Source organism: Jaculus jaculus, chromosome 1, assembly GCF_020740685.1.
Source record: "Jaculus jaculus isolate mJacJac1 chromosome 1, mJacJac1.mat.Y.cur, whole genome shotgun sequence".
NCBI lineage: Eukaryota > Metazoa > Chordata > Mammalia > Rodentia > Dipodidae > Jaculus > Jaculus jaculus.
The window spans coordinates 242,860,541-242,879,044 of NC_059102.1; the positions used below are offsets into that span (position 1 = coordinate 242,860,541).

Here is an 18,504-nt window from a genome sequence, read left to right on the forward strand (position 1 = left end):
GTGCCAGATGCTTCCAACCACTGTACATGAACTCCAGATGCATTTTCCCCCTTGTGCACCTAGCTTACATGGCTTCTGGGGAATTGAACCAGGGTCCCTAGGTTTTGCAGGCACACGCCTTAATTGCTAAGCCACTTCCCCAACCCTCTCAAGGTGATTTTTAAAAATAATTTTATTTCTTTAAATGGAGAGAAATAGAGACTTGGCACATGAAGGTATCTAAGTCACTGCAACTGAACTCCAGATGCATGCACCACTTTGTATCAGGCTTTTTTTTTTTCTTCTGGTTTTTCGAGGTATGGTCTCACTCTAGCCCAGGCTGACCTGGAATTCACTTTGGAGTCTCAGGGTGGCCTCGATCTCACAGCGATCCTCCTATCTTTGCCTCCCAAGTGCTGGGATTAAAGGCGTGGGCCACCACACCCGGCTTGTATCAGGCTTAAAGTGGGTACTGAGGAATTGAATCCCAGTCACTAGGGTTTGCAGGCAAGTGGCTGATTTTTAGTTTTACTGATGTTCCTTTTCTGACCCTGACTTTTAAGTCTTTAGGAGTCATTAGTTTGTAAGGGACCCAAGGTCTGTAATGTTTGCAGTCTAATGAAGCTTTAACATTTAGGGTGTGGGTTGTTTAACTTTCTCTGCTCATATTGCCCAGGTAAGTTTGATTGTTGGTTTGGGAAGGTTGAGGAGGCAAAGTCCAAGTTGTTTCCTAAACTCTTTCTCCCTTAAAACATCATGTTTGGAATCACTCCAGTAGTCTTCAGGATTCCTTGTGTTTTCGGTTAGATATTGTTTTTTCCTCATTTGGACTCTAGGTGTGGGAGAAAACAGAACTACTTATTAAACAATTTGCTTGTAAGAAGACCTGTGATGTCAACAGTTACTTATTAATAACTTGGCTTGGGCTACAGAATGAGTTCCAACTCAGCCTGGACTAGAGTGAGACCTTGCTTCAAAAACCAAACCAAAATAAAACCAGCACTTTGTCTTTTCCAGTACCTAACATTAAGAGACCCATCTGTTGTTTGTGATGGCTTGCAGACATATACTCTAATCCTAGTACTCTAGAGACTGAAGTAGAAATATTACAAGTGTGAGGCCAGCCTAGGCTGCATAGTATTGATTCTGTCTTAAACAAAACAAAAATTTGCCTTTCTCTGGGCAAGTCGTATAAAATTATTTATGTTTATTTATTTATTTTGAAGTAGGGTCTCTAGCACAGGCTGACCTGGAATTAACTCTGTAGTCTCACGGTGTCCTTGAACTCACAGTGATCCTCCTACCTCTGCCTCCCGAGTGCTGGGATTAAAGGCGTGTGCCACCGTGCCTGGCTTTCTCATTTATTTTGATGTCATCATCTTTTCCTCCTGTTACGATAAGACCCAGATTTTTAATTGGTTTGTCTCCAGGGATTGGAGAACCAACTACTGTAGTTTCTATGAGTATACTTTCTTATTTTGCTAATTATTGGATGTCATAATGACATTTCTATAATTAGAAACATTTAAAGAAAAATTCAAAGAATATTTTAATACAATAAATATACCCAATATAGTCGATCTACAGTAGATCTTGTGGCATCTTAAATCTTAGCCTAACTGGGTCCAGCATTTGGGAGACAAAGGTAGGCAGATAATTGTGCATTCAAGGCTGACATTGGACTATAGAGTGAATTCCTGGTCAGCCTGAACTAGGGAGAGACCCTACCTCAAAAAAAAAAAAAAAAGCCGGGCGTGGTGGCGCACGCCTTTAATCCCAACATTCGGGAGGCAGAGGTAGGAGGATCGCTGTGAGTTCGAGGCTACTCTGAGATTACAGAGTAAATTCCAGGTCAGCCTGAGCTAGAGTGAGACCCTACCTCAAAAACAAAAACAAAAACAAAACAAAAAAAAAATCTGAGCTATCCTTTGAAAATTATTCTCGCACTAGGCTTTTTTTTTAACTTTCAACCATTACAATTAATTGTGAGTTAAGTGGTTGTTGCCAAGTGAGTGCTGGGACTAAGGAAAATGTTTACCTATTCTCAGACCTCTGAGGATTTTAGAGCTTCAACTTTCTGTCTAATTGCCTCCAAGGAATACATTTTTGTGTGCCAAGAAAAATAGAGCTTTTTTAGATAGGCCTTGTACTTTTTAATATTTTTTTGTTTATCTTATTAATATACATATATTTATGCATGAGAAGCAGATAGAATAAATGGGCGTGCCAGGGTCTGTAACCAGTGCAAGTGAACTCTAGATATATGCACCACTTTATGCATCTAGCTTTATGTGGTTACTGGGATATTGAGCCTGGGTCCTTAAGCTTTGTAGGCAAGCACCGTAACCTCTCAGCAGTCCCTCCAGCCCAACTTTTGTATATTTTTATTGGAGAGAGAGACAGAAGACTGACTGACTGAATGAATGAGAATGCCAGGTATACTCGTACCACTTTGTGCAACTGTCTTTACATGGGTACCCAGTAATGGAACCAGGGCTGTTAGGCTTTGCAAGCAAGTGCTCTGTAAAGACAGATGCACAAGCAGTGCATGTACTTGTAGCTGGTTTGCTGTGGTAGGAGGCCCTGGCACATCTCTACTCATTCTCTGTTAAAATAAATAAATCATGTGGAACTTTAAAAACTAATTTTCATATATGTATATAATGAGGATGTTTTTTTTTTTTCAAGGTAGGGTTTCATGTTAGGACAAGCTGACCTGGAATTTACTATGTAGTTTCAGGGTGGCCTTGAACTCATAGGATCCTCCTACCTCTGCCTCCCGAGTGCTGGGATTAAAGGTGTGTGCTACCATGCCTGGCTTTGGGCAAGTTCTTTAACCATGTGTGTCTCAGGGTGGCCTAGAACTTGTGATCCTCCTACCTCTGCCTCCCAAATGCTGGGATTAAAGGCATGTGACACCTCCCCTGGCTCAGGGTCAGACTTGGAATGAAGACTGCAGAAAGGAAAGCAGACATCTTTTCTTTATTTATTTGAAAGAAGAGAAAGCATGCTAGGGCTTCATGCTGTTGCAAATGAACTCCAGATGCGTGGGCCACTTGATGCATCTGGATTTACTTGGGTAGCGGGAAATTGCACCCAGGCAAACACCTTAATGCCAGAATCATCTCTCCAGCCCTCCCCCCCTCATTACTTTCTTCTCTCTAAAGTTATTTCTCTTTCTCTCTTTTCTTTTTTGTTTTTTCCTTTCAAGGTAAGGTCTTGCTGTGGTCCAGGCTGACTGGAGTTAACTGTATAGTCTCAGGGTGCCCTTGAACTCATGGTAATCACACCTTTGTTTCCCAAGTGCTGTGATCAAAGGCATGTACACCATACCTCGCTACATTATTTTTTATTTTTGTTCTAACCTTTAACCTAGATCAGTTTGTTTCTTTCTTTCTTGTACTTTCAGTCTCCATGCTCTGCCTTTCCCCTCCGTACTATGGATTGGAACTAGAGCCTCAAGCATTCTAGTCAGGCTTTACTCCCAGCCGTAGATCAGTTCCTTTCTGAAAGCCTTTAAGGGAGACAAACTGAGCAACAGACTTCGTATTTATTTGAGAGAGCGAGAGAGGAGAAAGATCCAGATAGAGGGAAGGAGAATGGGTGTGCCAGAGCCTCCACCAGCTGCAAATAAACTTCAGATGCCTGTAACACCTTGTGCATCTGGCTTATGTGGGCCCTGGGGATTTGAACTGGGGTCGTTTGGCTTTGCAGGCAAGTGCCTTAACCGTTAAGCCATCTCTCCAGCCCTCTTTCCTGTTTTATTTGTTTGTTTGAGGTAGGGTCTCACTGTAACCAAGGTTGACCGGGAACTCACTCTGTATGTAGTCTCAGGCTGGTCTCCAACTCAATGGTGATCTTCCTACCACAGCTGGGTTCATGAAAAAAGAATGGCAAGCTCTCAGATCAGTAAGAGACTCCAGATCAAGTAAGAACAATGGAGCAGGACACCCATGTTCCCCTGTGGCTATCGCAGGAGAGCCCATAGGGTTACTACATGGGCACATATACATATACCTGTGTATACTATACACACCACATTATACACAAAAGAATGAGCATTTTGAGATCAGTGAAGCTTTTCTTTTTAGCAATTTATTTATTTATTTATTTATTTATTTATTTATTTATTTATTTATTTATTTATGAGAGATAGAGAAAGAAAGAATGTGGGCACCACAGCCTCTAGCCATTGCAAACAAATGCCAGACACATGGCTTTTCTTTATTTTTAAATTTTTTATTTTTATTTATTTGAGAGCAACAAACAGAGAAAGAGGCAGAGAGACAGAGAGAGAATGGGCACGCCACGGCCTCCAGCCATTGCAAATGAACCCTAGACACATGTGCCCCCTTGTGCATCTGGCTAATGTGGGTCCTGGGGAATAGAGCCTTGAACCGGGGTCCGCAGGCTTCTCAGGCAAGTGCTTAACCGCTAAGCTATCTCTCCAGCCCACATCTGGCTTTTCTCTTAAAAATATTTATTTGAGAGAGGTAAAGAGGCAGATGTTTAGAGAGAATGGTTTGCCAGAGCCTTCTGTCACTGCAAACAAACTCTAGATGCATGTGCCACCCTGTGCATCTGGTTTACATGGGTACTGGGGAATTGAATCTGGGTCCTTAGGCTTCATAGGTAAGTTCTTTAACAGCTAAGCCATCTCTCCATCCCTGGCTTACTTTTATTTATTCTAACTTATTTAAGATGATTTATGATTTTCTTTCTTCCTTTCTCTCTCTCTTTTATTTTTTATTTTTTTTTTTGGTTTTGTGACATGGGTCTCACTCTAGTCCAGGCTGACTTGAAATTTACTATGTAGTCTCAGGGTGCCCTCTGACTCAGCAATCCTCCTACTTTTGCCTCCCTAATGCTGGGATTAAAGGCAAGTGCCACCACACCCAGCTTGATTTTTACTTAAAAAAAATTTATTATTGTTTATTTGAGGGGGAAAGAGAATGGGTTCTCCAGGCCCTCTAGCAAACGAACTCCAGATGCATCTGGTTTACGTGGGTCCTGGGGAATCGAGCCTTGAACTGGGGTCCTTAGGCTTCACAGGCAAGTGCTAACTGCTAAGCCATCTCTCCAGCACCTTTTTTTAAAAAGTTTTTTAAGATAGTGTCTCCCTCTAGCCCAGGCTGACCTTGAACTCACAACGGTCCTCCTACCTTTGTCTTCACAGTGCTGGGATTAAAGACAAGCACCACTTTACTTGGCTTGTTTCTTCTTCTTCTCCTTCTTCTTCTTCTTCTTCTTCTTCCTTCTTCTTCCTTCTTCTTCCTTCTTCTTCTTTCTTCTTCTTCTTTTTTTTTTTTATGAGAAGGAGAGGGAGAGAATTGGCATGCCAGGGACTCGAGCTACTGTAATTGAACTCCAGATGAGTGTATTACCTTGTGCACATGTGCGACCTTGTGCATGTGTCACCTTGTACATTTGGCTGACATGGGATCTGGGGAGTTGAACATGGGTTCTTAGGTTTCACAGGCAAAGTGCCTTAACTGCTAAGTCATCTTAAGTATTTTACTTATTTTGGGCTGGAGAGATGGCTAAGCACTTAAGGCACTTGCCTACAAAGCCTAAAGACTGGGGTTCAGTTCCCCAGTACCTATATAAAGTCAGATGACAATATGGCACATGCATCTGGAGTTAGTTTACAGTGGATAGAAGCCCTGACCTTCCCATTCTTTCTCTCTCTCTCCCTTTCCTTTTCCCTCTCTCTCTCTCCCCACTTGCAAATAAATAAAAACATTAAAAAAATTTTTAAATTTTTTTGCAAGCAGAGAGAGGGGAGGGAGAGTCAGAGAATGGACATGCCAGGACCTTTTGCCACTGTAAAGGAACTCTAGATGCATGTGTTACTTTGTGCATTTGGTTTTATGTTGGTACTAGGGATTTGAATCCAGGTAGTCAGGCTTTGCAAGCAAGGGCCTTAAACCACTGAGGCATCTCTCTAGCCCTTGATTTTAATTTTAAGGTAATTATAAGTGTGTAATAAATATAATTATTCTAACAGCTTTTGGTTTCTCATAGGATTGGCAGCCACCATTTGCGTGTGATGTTGATAAACTTCATTTTACTCCACGTATCCAGAGGCTGAATGAATTGGAGGTAATGTTTTTACTAAAGCTCTTTCCCAGAAAAATATCTGTCAACAATATTGTTTTTTAAAATATTTTTTAAAATTAAATAATTTATTTGATAGAGAAGGGGGGAGAGAGAATGGGCACACCAGGGTTTCCAACCACTGCAAACGAAGTCCAGATGCTTGCGCCCCCTTGGGCATCTAGCTAATGTGGGTCATGGGGAATCAAACCTGGATCCTTTGGCTTTGCAGGCAAATGCCTTAATCGCTTGCTCATCCCTCCAGCTCAGTATTATGGTTTTAATAAGAGGAAAGTAAGCTGAGTGTGGTGGCACACGCCTTTAATCCCAGCACTTGGTAAGCAGAGGTAGGAGGATCGCCATGAGTTCAAGGCTACCCTGGGACTACAGAGTAAATTCCAGGTCAGCTTGAGCTAGAGTGAGACCCTACCCCGAAAAACAAAAACTAACAAACAAACCCAAATTTCATTTGAAGACACCGATTTTTGTCAGCCATTATTCTTTGGGTCATTAATTCATATAAATCATGTATTTCGATAATTACTAGAATTTAGATTTTGAAAAGAACCTTCTTTTGCAAACAATACAATAGGAAAAGTTTTGTAGGTCTCGTTTTCTTTTTTCTTTTCTTTTTTTTTTTTTCCAGGTAGGGTCTCACTCTAGCCCAGGCTAACCTGGAATTCACTATGTAGTCTCAGGGTGGCCTCGAACTCACAGCGATCCTCCTACCTCTGCCTTCCAAGTGCTGGGATTAAAAGCACGCTCCACCATGCCGGGCTTGTTGGCCTCATTTCTTTTCTTTTTTTTTTTTTTTTAATCTTTTCACAATTTTTATTAACATTTTCCATGATTATAAAAAAGGGTCTCATTTTCTTCCAAGTGCAAAACTTACATTTTAATAAGCCACTTTATTTCCTGGCATAGGCAAAGGGCTGGTTTACTGTTGTGTTGTTTTATGTATGGCTGTGTAACTATCTTTATTTCATGTCATTCTGGTTATTGTTTTTTTTTGAGCTCAGAAGGTGACAGGTAATAGGCACTTTAAATTAAGGTAGGTGAGTACCCGTATAATATAATGATATGTCTATAGTCTCAGTTACTTGGAAGGTTGAGTTGAGAGGATTACTTATGTCAGGATCAATGCCAAATAGTAACACCCTTGTGCCAAACCTAGGTGAGGTTAAAACTCATTTCTTTGTCACTTAGGCTCAAACTCGTGTGAAACTGAATTTCCTGGACCAGATTGCAAAATATTGGGAGTTACAGGGTAGTACTCTGAAAATTCCACATGTGGAGAGGAAGATTTTAGACTTGTTTCAGCTAAATAAGGTAAAGTATTAATGGATGTCTTAGTCATTTGATCATTTAATTTTTCTGACTTTAAAAAAAATTCATTTATTTATTTGAGAGTGACAGACAGAAAGAGGCAGATAGAGAGGACTTCTAACCACTGCAAACGAACTCCAGGCGCGTGCTCCCCCTTGTGCATGTAGCTAATGTGGTTTCTGGGGAATCAAGCTTCGAACCAGGGTCCTTAGGCTTCACAGGCAAGCTCTTAACTGCTAAGCCATCTCTCCAGCCCATTTCAGACATTTTTATGATCATTATCTTAAGAAACTTTTCATTTAAATATATTAATTGAGATTTTTCAACTTAGTTGCATATTGAGGATCAGGCACTATCTATCTGGGTTAGAAGCTTCATCTCAAAGAAGATTTTGTTGTCATCTCTTTTAAACTTCTCAACACTACAAACTGTTCTTTCCATTTTAGTACAATTAAGCAAGGGAACTGAGGATTAGGAAGATTTAACAAAAATATTTACAACTAGCATGGCTGAGCTGTGTAATTCATTTTCGGTTAACCACGTTACCAAACATGATGATAAATCTTTACTACCCATTTATTTACAGAGATTTTAAGGGTCACAAACTATGACCAAGTTTGGGGGAGCATTCTTCAACAGAGGTTTAATTGTTACGCTCTTGTAAGAAGACTGTTTTGGTGAAGCAAGAAGTTGCTTTAGGAGTGATATGTTAACGGCCACCACATTGTCAAACAGCTGTTTTAATTTTCTAGCTTAAAAATAGTACCCAAGCCCGGTGTGCTGGCACATGCCTTTAATCCCAACACCTGGGAGGCAGAGGTAGGAGGATAGCTGTGAGTTTGAGGCCAGCCTGGGACTACTGAGAGGGTTCCAGGTCATTGTAGGCTAGAGTGAGACCGTACCTTAAAAAAAGAGAGAGAGAGAGAGAGAGAGAATGAATGGGTGTACCAGGGCCTGTAGCCTCTGAAATTAACTCTATACATATGTGCCACCTTGTGCATCTGGCTTATATGGCTCATGGGGAATCAAACCTGGTTCCTTTGGCTTTGCAGGCACCTTCACCACTAAGCCATCTCTCCAGCCCTGGAAAGTATGTGTGTGTATGTATATGTGTGTATATGTATTTTTTTGAAAAGTATATTTTTGAAAGATCACCACATCTGGTAAGCTTCCTCTTGGAATTATACCTAGATGTAAGGAGTTAGAAGTAACTTCCATGTAAGTGTTTCTAATTTTTTCTTTTTTCTTTTAACAGCTAGTTGCAGAAGAAGGTGGATTTGCAGTTGTTTGCAAGGACAGAAAGTGGACCAAAATTGCCACCAAGATGGGGTTTGCTCCTGGTAAGGCTGTGGGCTCACATATCAGAGGACATTATGAACGAATTCTCAATCCCTACAACTTATTCCTGTCTGGAGATAGTTTAAGGGTGAGTTTTGGGGCCACATATAACCTGTTTCATTTTATGGTTTCTTGTCAATACATTGTTTTTTGGGGTGTGGGGGATGATACAATCTTGATCATATTTGAAAAGTGTGACTTAGAAGACCTGGTTTTGTGGCTGTTTTCTCCAGAGTTTTTGTTCTGTTTAGGAAGCAGCCATATTTACAAGGAATAAGAATGTTGAGGAAATGTCTTTATTTTTAATTAAAATTGTTTTTCTTTTTAAAGATATTTATTTTGAGAGAGAGAGAGAGAGAGGGAGGGAGGGAGGGAGGGAGGGAGGCACTGATAGAAAGAGAATGGGCATGCCAGGGCCTCCAGCAACTGCAAACAAACTCCAGATGCCTGCACCACCTTGTGCATTTGTCTTTATGAGGGTCCTGGGTAATTCAACCTGGGTCCTTTGGCTCTGCCAGCAAGTGCCAGCAAATAATGTTTATGATGTTTTGTATGCTCTTATGAAAAAGAAATGCTGCCAGGGACACCTTTAATCCCAGCACTCAGGAAGCAGAGGTAGAAGGGTCACTGTAAATTTGAGGTCAGCCTGAGACTACGTAGTGAATTCCAGGTAATCCTGGACTAGAGCAAAAACCTACCTTCAAAAAGAAAAACAAAAACAGAAACAAAACAACAACAACAACAACAAAAAGAAATGATTTTTCTTATCATTTTGACCAAATACCCAACTTAAGGGAAGACTTTATTTTTGCCCGTGATTTGATAAGAGGACATGGGGGATTTCATTGCATGGGGTGATGTGGTTGGGATGCCTCACTTGGTGGATGATGAATCAGAGTTTACCCTAGAATTTGAGCTGGCCCAGAATGTATAAGGTCTGGTTTCTTCCAACATACTTCCTCCAGCCAGTCACCATCTCCTGAAGGCTCTGCAATCTTCAAAATAGCACCACCAGTTGGGGACTAGGGTTCAAACATGAGGAACAGTTCACATCTACCAAAACCAGAGTCAAATTTATTGCTATGGGCTTTCTATTAATCTTTGCCACATGAGTTAGATTTTGTAGGTATATATTGAAATTAAATGGATCACCAAACAAGTAGTTTTGAGTAAATGACTTGTCAACTTAGAAGATATATTTTATGACAGTATTGTTAGTTGTTTGAATCTATGTTAACTGTTAATTAATTAAGTCTATTGGACCCAGGAGATACTCTTTTTTTAAAAGTTATTTATGGGGCTGGAGAGATGGCTTTGCAGTTAAGCGCTTGCCTGTGAAGCCTGAGGACCCCGGTTCGAGGCTCGATTCCCCAGGACCCACGTTAGCCAGGTGCCACAAGGGGGCGCACGCATCTGGAGTTCGTTTGCAGTGGCTGGAAGCCCTGGTGCGCCCATTCTCTCTCTCTGCCTCTTTCTCTCTCTGCCACTCTCAAATAAATAAATAAAAATAAACAAAAAATTTTTAAAAAAAAGTTATTTATGGGCTGGAGAGATGGCTTTGCGGTTAAGTGTTTGCCTGTGAAGCCTAAGGACCCCGATTAAAGGCTCGATTCCCCAGGACCCACGTTAGCCAGGTGCCACAAGGGGGCGCACGCATCTGGAGTTCGTTTGCAGTGGCTGGAGGCCCTGCCATGCCCATTCTCTCTCTCTCTCTCTTGGTCTGTCACTCCCAAATAAAGAAAAATAAAACAAAAAAAAAATTAAAACTTATTTATTTATTTATTTAAGAAAGGAAAAATGGCAGATAGAATTTTATTTAATTTTTTTTGGTTTTTCAAAGTAGGTTTCATTCTAGGCTGGGCTGACCCGGAATTTAGTATGTAGTCTCAGGGTGGCTTTGAACTCACCATGATTCTCCTACCTTTGCCTCCCAAGTGCTGGGATTAAAGGCGTGTGCCACCACGCCCGGCTTAGAATTTTATTTTTATTTATTTGAGAGAAAGACAGGCAGAAAGAAAAAGGCAGACACAGTCAATATGACCATGGCAGGTCCTCTTGTCGCTGTCAAGATGCACATGTCACTTTGTGCATCTTGCTTTGTGGGTCCTGGGGAGTTGAACCAGCATTGTCAGGATTTTCAAGCAAGCATCATTTTTTGTTTTTTTATTTCTTGAGTTAGGGTCTCACTTTAGCCCAGGCTGACCTGAAATACACTATGTAGTCTCAGGGTGGCCTCAAACTCACGGCAATTCTCCTCTTACTGCCTCTTAAGTGGTGAGATTAAAGGCATCTGCCACCAAATCCAGCTTGCAAGCAAGCATCTTTAACCACTAACCAATCTCTCTATCACCACCTATTTTCTTTTTAACTTTTTTTCCCCACAATTTCCATATTTATAGACAATAATTCATGGTAATACCCTGCCTCCCCCCACTTTTCCCTTTGAAACTCCATTCTCCATCATATACCCCTCCCCCTCCCAATCACTCTTTTATTTTGATGTCGTGATCTTTTCCTCCTCTTATGGTCTTGTGTAGGTAGTGTCAGGCACTGTGAGGTCATGGATATCCAGGCCATTTTGTGTCTGGAGGAGCACGTTGTAAGGAGTCCTACCCTTCCTTCAGCTCGCATTCTTTTGGCCACCTCTTCTAGATTGGACCCTGGGCCTTGGTGTGATAGAGGTATTTCAGTGCTGAGCACTCCTCTGTCACTTCGCAGCATTGTGGTCCCTTCTGAGTCATTCCAAGTTACTGCCACGTGAAAAGAGAGAAGCTTCTATAATCAAAAGTGAGAGTAGGGCTGGAGGAATGGCTGAGTTGTTAAGGTGTTTGCCTGCAAAGCCAAAGGCCCAGGTTTGATTTCCCAGGACTGATGTTAGCCAGATGCATTAGAGGGTGCATGTGTCTGTAGTTCATTTGCAGTGGCTGGAGGTGCTGAAGTACCCATTCTCTCTCTCCCTCTTTCTCTGAAATAAATAAAAATAAAAAAGAAGTGAGAGTAGCATTAATATCTGGGTATAAGAGAAGTGCTTACCAGTTTGTGAGTATAGTATATATGTTTATAGTACATATTGTTTATGGAGACACTAGCAGACATTACACCCCTAGGACTCATGACTACCCCTGTCATAGGTTTTCGGCATGTATTCCCTCATGGAACAGGCCTCCATTCCAATTAGAGAGCAGTTGGTTTCCCGTATAACAGACATGCTACTATTGTACTCATTGGCTCATTTAGCCTGGCTGGCCAAATTTAAGGCTTGCAATGTCCACAGTTAAGCATCTTCATTGGTGATTTCTCTCTTTCCTATTGTACTGCATGTAGCATAGCTTTTCCTGGCTTTCTGTCAGGTGGTCTACATGGAGAAGGTTTTCAGATCCAGCAGGATTTCTCAGTGACCTTTGTAGCCTAAGTATGTGGAGTCTTCAGCAATAGGGTCTTACCATCTATTCCTGGTTGGAAACCAAGAGCCTCGGCAAATAGCCTGTAATGTTTTGGGAGCATCAGGGACCTCCCTAGCCAACAACTCACTGGAAGGTATCCCATCCCTGGCACTGAAAATTTTCTAATAACAGTCTGTGGCCTCTGGTTGTTCCATGGTCCAAAAAACTAGGTTTCCATATGACTTATTTATATCTCTTGGATCTTGATGAGCCTTCCCTCCACCTTTCCTTTACTCAGTCTCTTCCCTTGACCTCACTTAGGCCTTTTCACCTCCATTAATCTGTTTTTCTCCTTACATATATACAGCACCATCCTATTAGTCCCCTCCCCCTTCCTATTTCTTTTATTTCTCCTTTCTGGCTTACTGACTCCGCTACTGAGTTTTATTCCAACTCACACAGAAGTCCAATCATTTGTAGCTAGGATCCGCATATGAGAGAGAACATGTGAAGTTTGGCTTTCTGGGCCTGGGTTACCTCACTTAGCATAATCCTTTCCAGATCTATCCATTTTTCCTGTACATTTCATCATTTGATTTTTCTTTATTGCTGAGTAGAACTCCATTGTGTGAATATGCCATATCTTCATTACATTCACTACATGTTCCTGGCTAGCCTTGAGTCTCCTACCTCAGTTTTGTGAATGATAGTTTAGTAATTGAATAAATTAGAGCAACACTTCACCTGTTTATTTTAAAATAAGATTTATTTTTAAAAATATATTTAAAATTTATATTTATTTAATAGAGAGGGAGGGCGGGAGAGTGGGCATGGCAGGGCCTTCAGCCACAGCAAACACTCCAGATACATGTGCCTCCTCCTACATCTGGCTTACATGGGTCCTGGGCAATCGAACCTGGGTCCTTTGGCTTTGCAGGCAAGCACCATAATAGTTAAGCAATCTCTTCAGCTCTCTTTTCTTTTCTCTCTCTCTCTCTCTTTTATTTGAGGTAGGGTCTCACTCTAGTTCAGGCTACCTAGAATTCACTGTGTAGTCTCAGGGTGGCCCTGAACTCACGGTGATCTACCGCTGCTTCACTGCCTCCTGAATGCTGGGATTAAAGGCATGCATGCACCTCTTTTTTTTTTTTTTTTTTTGGTAAGCATTTATTTATTTATTTATTTATTTATTTATTTATTTATTTGAGAAAGGGGTAGATAGAGAATGGGCCCGCTAGGGCCTCCAGCCACTGCAAACAATTCCAGACACATGTACCACCTTGTGCATCTGGCTTACTTGAGTACTGGGGAATCAAACCTGGGTCTTTAGGCTTCCAAGGCAAGCAACTTTCTCTAGCCCCTGCTAATTTGTTTTGTGTGTGTGTGTGTGTGTGTGTGTGTGTGTGTGTGTGTGTGGCGGTGGGGGGGCATTTGCATGTGATTACATGCTTGTAGAGTTCAGTGGACAACTCAAGTTGTCATTCATGTCCTTCTACCTTCTTGTCACAGTAGGAGCCAGAATAACTGGTCTTTCAGCTCTTCTCATTCTCCTTGCTTTGCCTCCCATTGCTGTAGCTATAGGATCAAAATAGACAAGTGTACCCTTTTGCATCTGGCTTGATGTGAGTTCTAGTGAGGATCGAACTCTCAGGTCCACAGGCTTGAGTAAGAGCCTTTAACCAATGAGCCATTTCCCCAAGCCCCAATGTCTTTAAAAGCTGTAAAAGATTATACTTATTTATTAATGTGATGTATATAATTGATACTCAGAGAACTAATTTCTGAATTTCTTTTAAAGTAGAACTGTTATATTAGTTTCGTAAGTAATTGTTATGAGAAGAAAAATTCACCTGTACAATTGTGTTTTATTTTTAGTGCCTGCAGAAGCCTAACCTGACCTCAGACACAAAGGACAAGGAGTACAAACCCCATGATATTCCCCAAAGGCAGTCTGTGCAGCCTTCAGAAACCTGTCCCCCAGCCCGAAGAGCAAAGCGCATGCGAGCTGAGGTGAGAACCTCATGTGGCTGATGAGAAGAAAATGTTGAACTGAGTGCTAATGGATGGTCAACTGTCGGTCTTCTCTTATGGATATGTGCTTTGTAGTTTTGAGCCGTGTTAATCTCACAAAAGGATGCCTTGTGTTGTCTGGCTTTTATATTTTGCCTGCAAAGGAGTTGAATAGTTTCAATTGTAACCTAGACTGACCTGGAGTTCACTCGCTAGCCCCATGCTGCCGTCAAAGTCTTTAACTTCAACATGCTTGGATATATTTTGGATTTTTTTAGTTTGTTTCCTTTTTTTGAGGTGGGGTCTCACTCTGGTCCAGGCTGAGCTGGAATTCACTATGTAGTCTCAGGGTGTCCTTGAACTCATGGTGATCCTCCTACCTCTGCCTCCAGAGTGCTGGGATTAAAGGTGAACACTACCACAACAAGATGTTACAAGTTACGTGCTGGTAATTTAAACAAACACCAGCTCACTTGGCTTTATTTTATTTTATTTTATTTTATTTTGGTTTTCTGAGGTTGTGTGTCTCCTGTCTCTCACTAGCTCAGGCTGACCTGGATTTACTATAGTCTCAGCATGGCCTCAAGCTGTCAGTGATCCTCCTACCTGTGCTTCCCGCATGCTGGGATTAAGGGCATGTGCCACCATGCCCGGCTCACCTGGCTTATTCTTGATATTTATAGATATTAGATGTGTCGTAATTGAATGGATACCTGATTTGACCTCAGTGATACCTAATTCTAATGACATCATCCACAAAAGAAATTTTGTTAGCTGGGTACACTGAGAAAGTGATAAATATTTCCATTAACACGTTAGGTTTTCATATCACAGAAATCTTACTTATTTTTGTTTTATAAATAAACGCTTGCATTTCAAAAAAAAACAAAAAACAAAAGAAACAGATTGATTTGATGCCTTTAATAAGGGGGGGATTCTTTACGTGGTTTAGTGATGTCAGAAGTGTAGTTTACAATGATGGCTCATTAAAAACTCATAGAAGATTGTGGAAGTTGAATTTTTCACAAATATCATTAGGGCTTGGAAGAGATTATCACAATATCAGAAAATCATACTTACATCTTAAACTTAAAAAAAAGTATTTTTATTTTTTGGTTTTTTGAGGTAGGGTCTCACTCTAGCTCAGGCTGACCTGGAACTCACTATATAGTCTCAAGGTGGCTTCGAACTCACGGCGATCCACCTACTTCTGCCTCCCAAGTGCTGATTAAAAGTGTGCACCACCACGCCCGGCAATACTTACATACTTCTTTTTTAAATTTTTTTTGTTTATTTTTATTTATTTGAAAGCAATGGACAGAGAGAGAGAGAGAGAGAGAAAGAGGCAGATAGAGAGAGAGACAGAATGGGCTTGCCAGGGCCTCTGGCCACTGCAAACAAATTCCAGACGTGTGCGCCCCCTTGTGCATCTGGCTAAGGTGGGTCCTGGGGAATCGAGCCTCAGGTTTCACAGGCAAGCGCTTAACCGCTAAGCCATCTCTCCAGCCCACTTAACATACTTCTTAAGAATTAGGTTGAGCAATAATAAATAGAGCATACGTATTGGGCGTATTGAGAAGCTTCTAGGAGGAAAATCTGAAGTTACCCCTAATTGTGTAGTAACACTTCTCATACTTTTGATTTTGATTGTTTGGATTATTTTTAAATCTATATTAGTCTCTCTTGTACAAGAATTTTAAAGATAAAATCTCTCCTAGTGAAGAATGAAGTGTGTTTTGAATTTCTAGTTAATAGATACAATAAAGAGTTCTAACTTATGACAAATTTTTTTTTAGGCCATGCATATTAAAATAGAACCAGAAGAGACAACGGAGGCTAGAACTCATAATCTGAGACGCCGAATGGGTTGTCCAACTTCAAAATGTGAAAATGGTAAGACAGCTTACCTATGAATAAGAAAATGTAAAGTAAAAATACTGGCTAATTAAGTAGGCATTAAAGCAATTTTGTTCTGGTCCCATGATGAAGCTTGAGACATCAAATCTTAATATATCATTGTGCTTATTTCCATAATGGCTCAGTGGAAGAGAAAAGAAATACATGCCTACTAGGAATGTAGTTGAAATTTTCAAATACAGCTAACTGTTGCTTTGACAATTACTGTATTCATTTAGAAATGATTTGAGCCCAGAATGGTGGCATTCATCTTCAATTTCAACACTTGGGAGCCTGAGGTAGGAGATCTCTGTGAGTTCAATGTCAACCTGAGCTAGAGTGAGACCGTGACTCAGTTAAAAAAAAAACAAAAACAAAAACACAGATGTCTGTTACTATCTCATTTATTTAAGGCTAGTTTCTTCCCCCCTCCCTCCTTTCCTTCCTTCCTTTATTTTTGAGGTAGGGTCTCTTTCTAGTACAAGCTGACCTGGAATTCAATGTGTAGTCTTAGGCTGGTCTCAAACTCACAACAGTCTTACCTCTGTCTCCTGAGTGCTGGTATTAAAGGTGTGTGCCACCATGTCCAGCATTTTTAGAAACATATGTATGAATGTGTGTATGTGTATGTATGTGAGAGAGAAAGAGGAGATAAAGAAGGAGAGTGTGTGGGCATGCATGCCAGGTCTGGATTTTAGCTGATTAAGCTAACACTAATGCAAATGGATTTTTTTGAAACACTGGCATATCTAGTGCTAGCCCTGGCTGGCCTGGAACCGTGTGTAGAGCAGACTGGCCTGGAACGTGCTGCAGTCCTCCTGAGTGCTAGGATTGCAGGCATGTGCCACCACATTTCTCTAGAGGTGCTTTTTGGTCTTCGTAGGAGAAATACTATATACTATATATGGAGCACATATAAATGAAGAAATATTAAAATAATCTCTTACAGAGTGACAACGCAGCACAGTGTGAATCTGAGTCCTGGTTCAACCACTAACTAGTTATATGACCTTAGAGAATTCTTCTTTTAACATAAGTTTTCTTAACTTTAAAAGAGGCTTGTTATGAAGGATTAAATTTCTAGGAAGTACATAGGTTGGTGCCCAATACATGATAGTTTAATAATGGATACCTAGCTTCTAGACAAAAATGACTGTCATTGGAAGTAAAGTTGGAGATCAAAAAGTTCAACAGAAAATCATCTTAGACCGTGTTGACATAGTGAATGATATGCAGGAAATCAGTTGGTGAATTGTTGATTTCTCATTATGATAACTGGAACATGTTTACTCTTAACCAGACTATATCTTAGCTTCTATTTTGAATCAATTGAAGCACTACAAATGTAAATAACATGGCCATAGTAAGTGCCCACATAGAGGAATGTGAGTTGATATTTTATCATCACCAGTATTAAGTTTGAAGATTGAAACGCTGGGTGCTGCTACTAGGATGAAAACCAACATGCCGTCGTGTCTGGGTGCAGCGTGCACTGTGGGAGGAGGGAGGAGATGATGAGGGGAGAGAAGCAGCACAGGGAAACGCTAGTTCAGAAAGAGCTCACTGTGCATTGCCTCCTGCAGAGAAAGAACTGAAGAGTAACATCAAGCAAGAGCCCATTGAGAAGAAAGACTATGCTTTTGAAAGTGAGAAGGAAAAGCCCAAGAGTAGATCTAAAAAAACCACTAATGCTGTGAGTTGGCATTTCCCTTTCTCCTTTTTCTCTATCTTCTTTGTTTCCATTTTTCACTCTTTTTTTTTTTCTCCCAGTGTGAGATAAGTCTTTCCATATTGCTCAAGCTGATCTTGAATTTGTTTCCTGTTTCATCCTCCTAAGTGGCCCAGATTTTAAGGGCTCTCCCTCTCTCCCTGTTCTAGGGATCAAACCCAGACCCCATACATGCTAGGCAAGCAGTATTACTACTGAGCTATACACATAACCTTGTGAAGTCAGCTTTTCTTTGGAGGGAGGCAGTGTTGGGAGACATGCATAATAAATAAGCATGCACTATACCACTTAGCTTTGCCATTTAAAAATTTTTAATTATTTTTTAAAATTTATTTGAGAGTGACAGATGGAGAAAGAAAGAGTCAGAGAGAGAGAGACAGAGAGACAGAGAGACAGAGAATGGGCGTGCCAGGGCCTCCAACCACTGCAAAGGAACTCCAGATGCATATGCCAACTTGAGTGTCTGGCTTACGTGGGTCTTGGGGAATTGAGCCTCGAACCGGGGTCCTTAGGTTTCACAGGCAAGTGCTTAACTGCTCAGCCATCTCTCCAGCCCCAGCTTTGTCATTTTATAAAAATAATATTTCTTTGCAAGGAGAGAGGGAGAGAAGAGAAAGATTAAGAATGAATGAATGAATGAGAATGATAATGGGCATGCCAGGGCCTCTGGCCACTGCAGAGTGACTTTAGATGCACATGCCACTGGGGAGTCAAACCCGCGTTCTCAGGCTTTGCAAGCAAGCACCT

The 18,504-nt window shown here is 41.0% G+C and overlaps 1 protein-coding gene across 1 annotated transcript in view; it reads left to right on the forward strand.

Annotated features, from left to right (window-relative positions):
* Kdm5b (lysine demethylase 5B) overlaps positions 1 to 18,504 on the forward strand; it is an 83,933-nt gene that overhangs the window by 15,851 nt on the left and 49,578 nt on the right. Inside the window, exons 2-7 of the mRNA XM_045142292.1 lie at positions 6,004 to 6,081; positions 7,282 to 7,404; positions 8,657 to 8,827; positions 13,998 to 14,132; positions 15,929 to 16,025; positions 17,612 to 17,721. Of these exons, the coding sequence (XP_044998227.1) occupies positions 6,004 to 6,081; positions 7,282 to 7,404; positions 8,657 to 8,827; positions 13,998 to 14,132; positions 15,929 to 16,025; positions 17,612 to 17,721 (714 nt within the window). The remainder of the gene's footprint in view (positions 1 to 6,003; positions 6,082 to 7,281; positions 7,405 to 8,656; positions 8,828 to 13,997; positions 14,133 to 15,928; positions 16,026 to 17,611; positions 17,722 to 18,504) is intronic.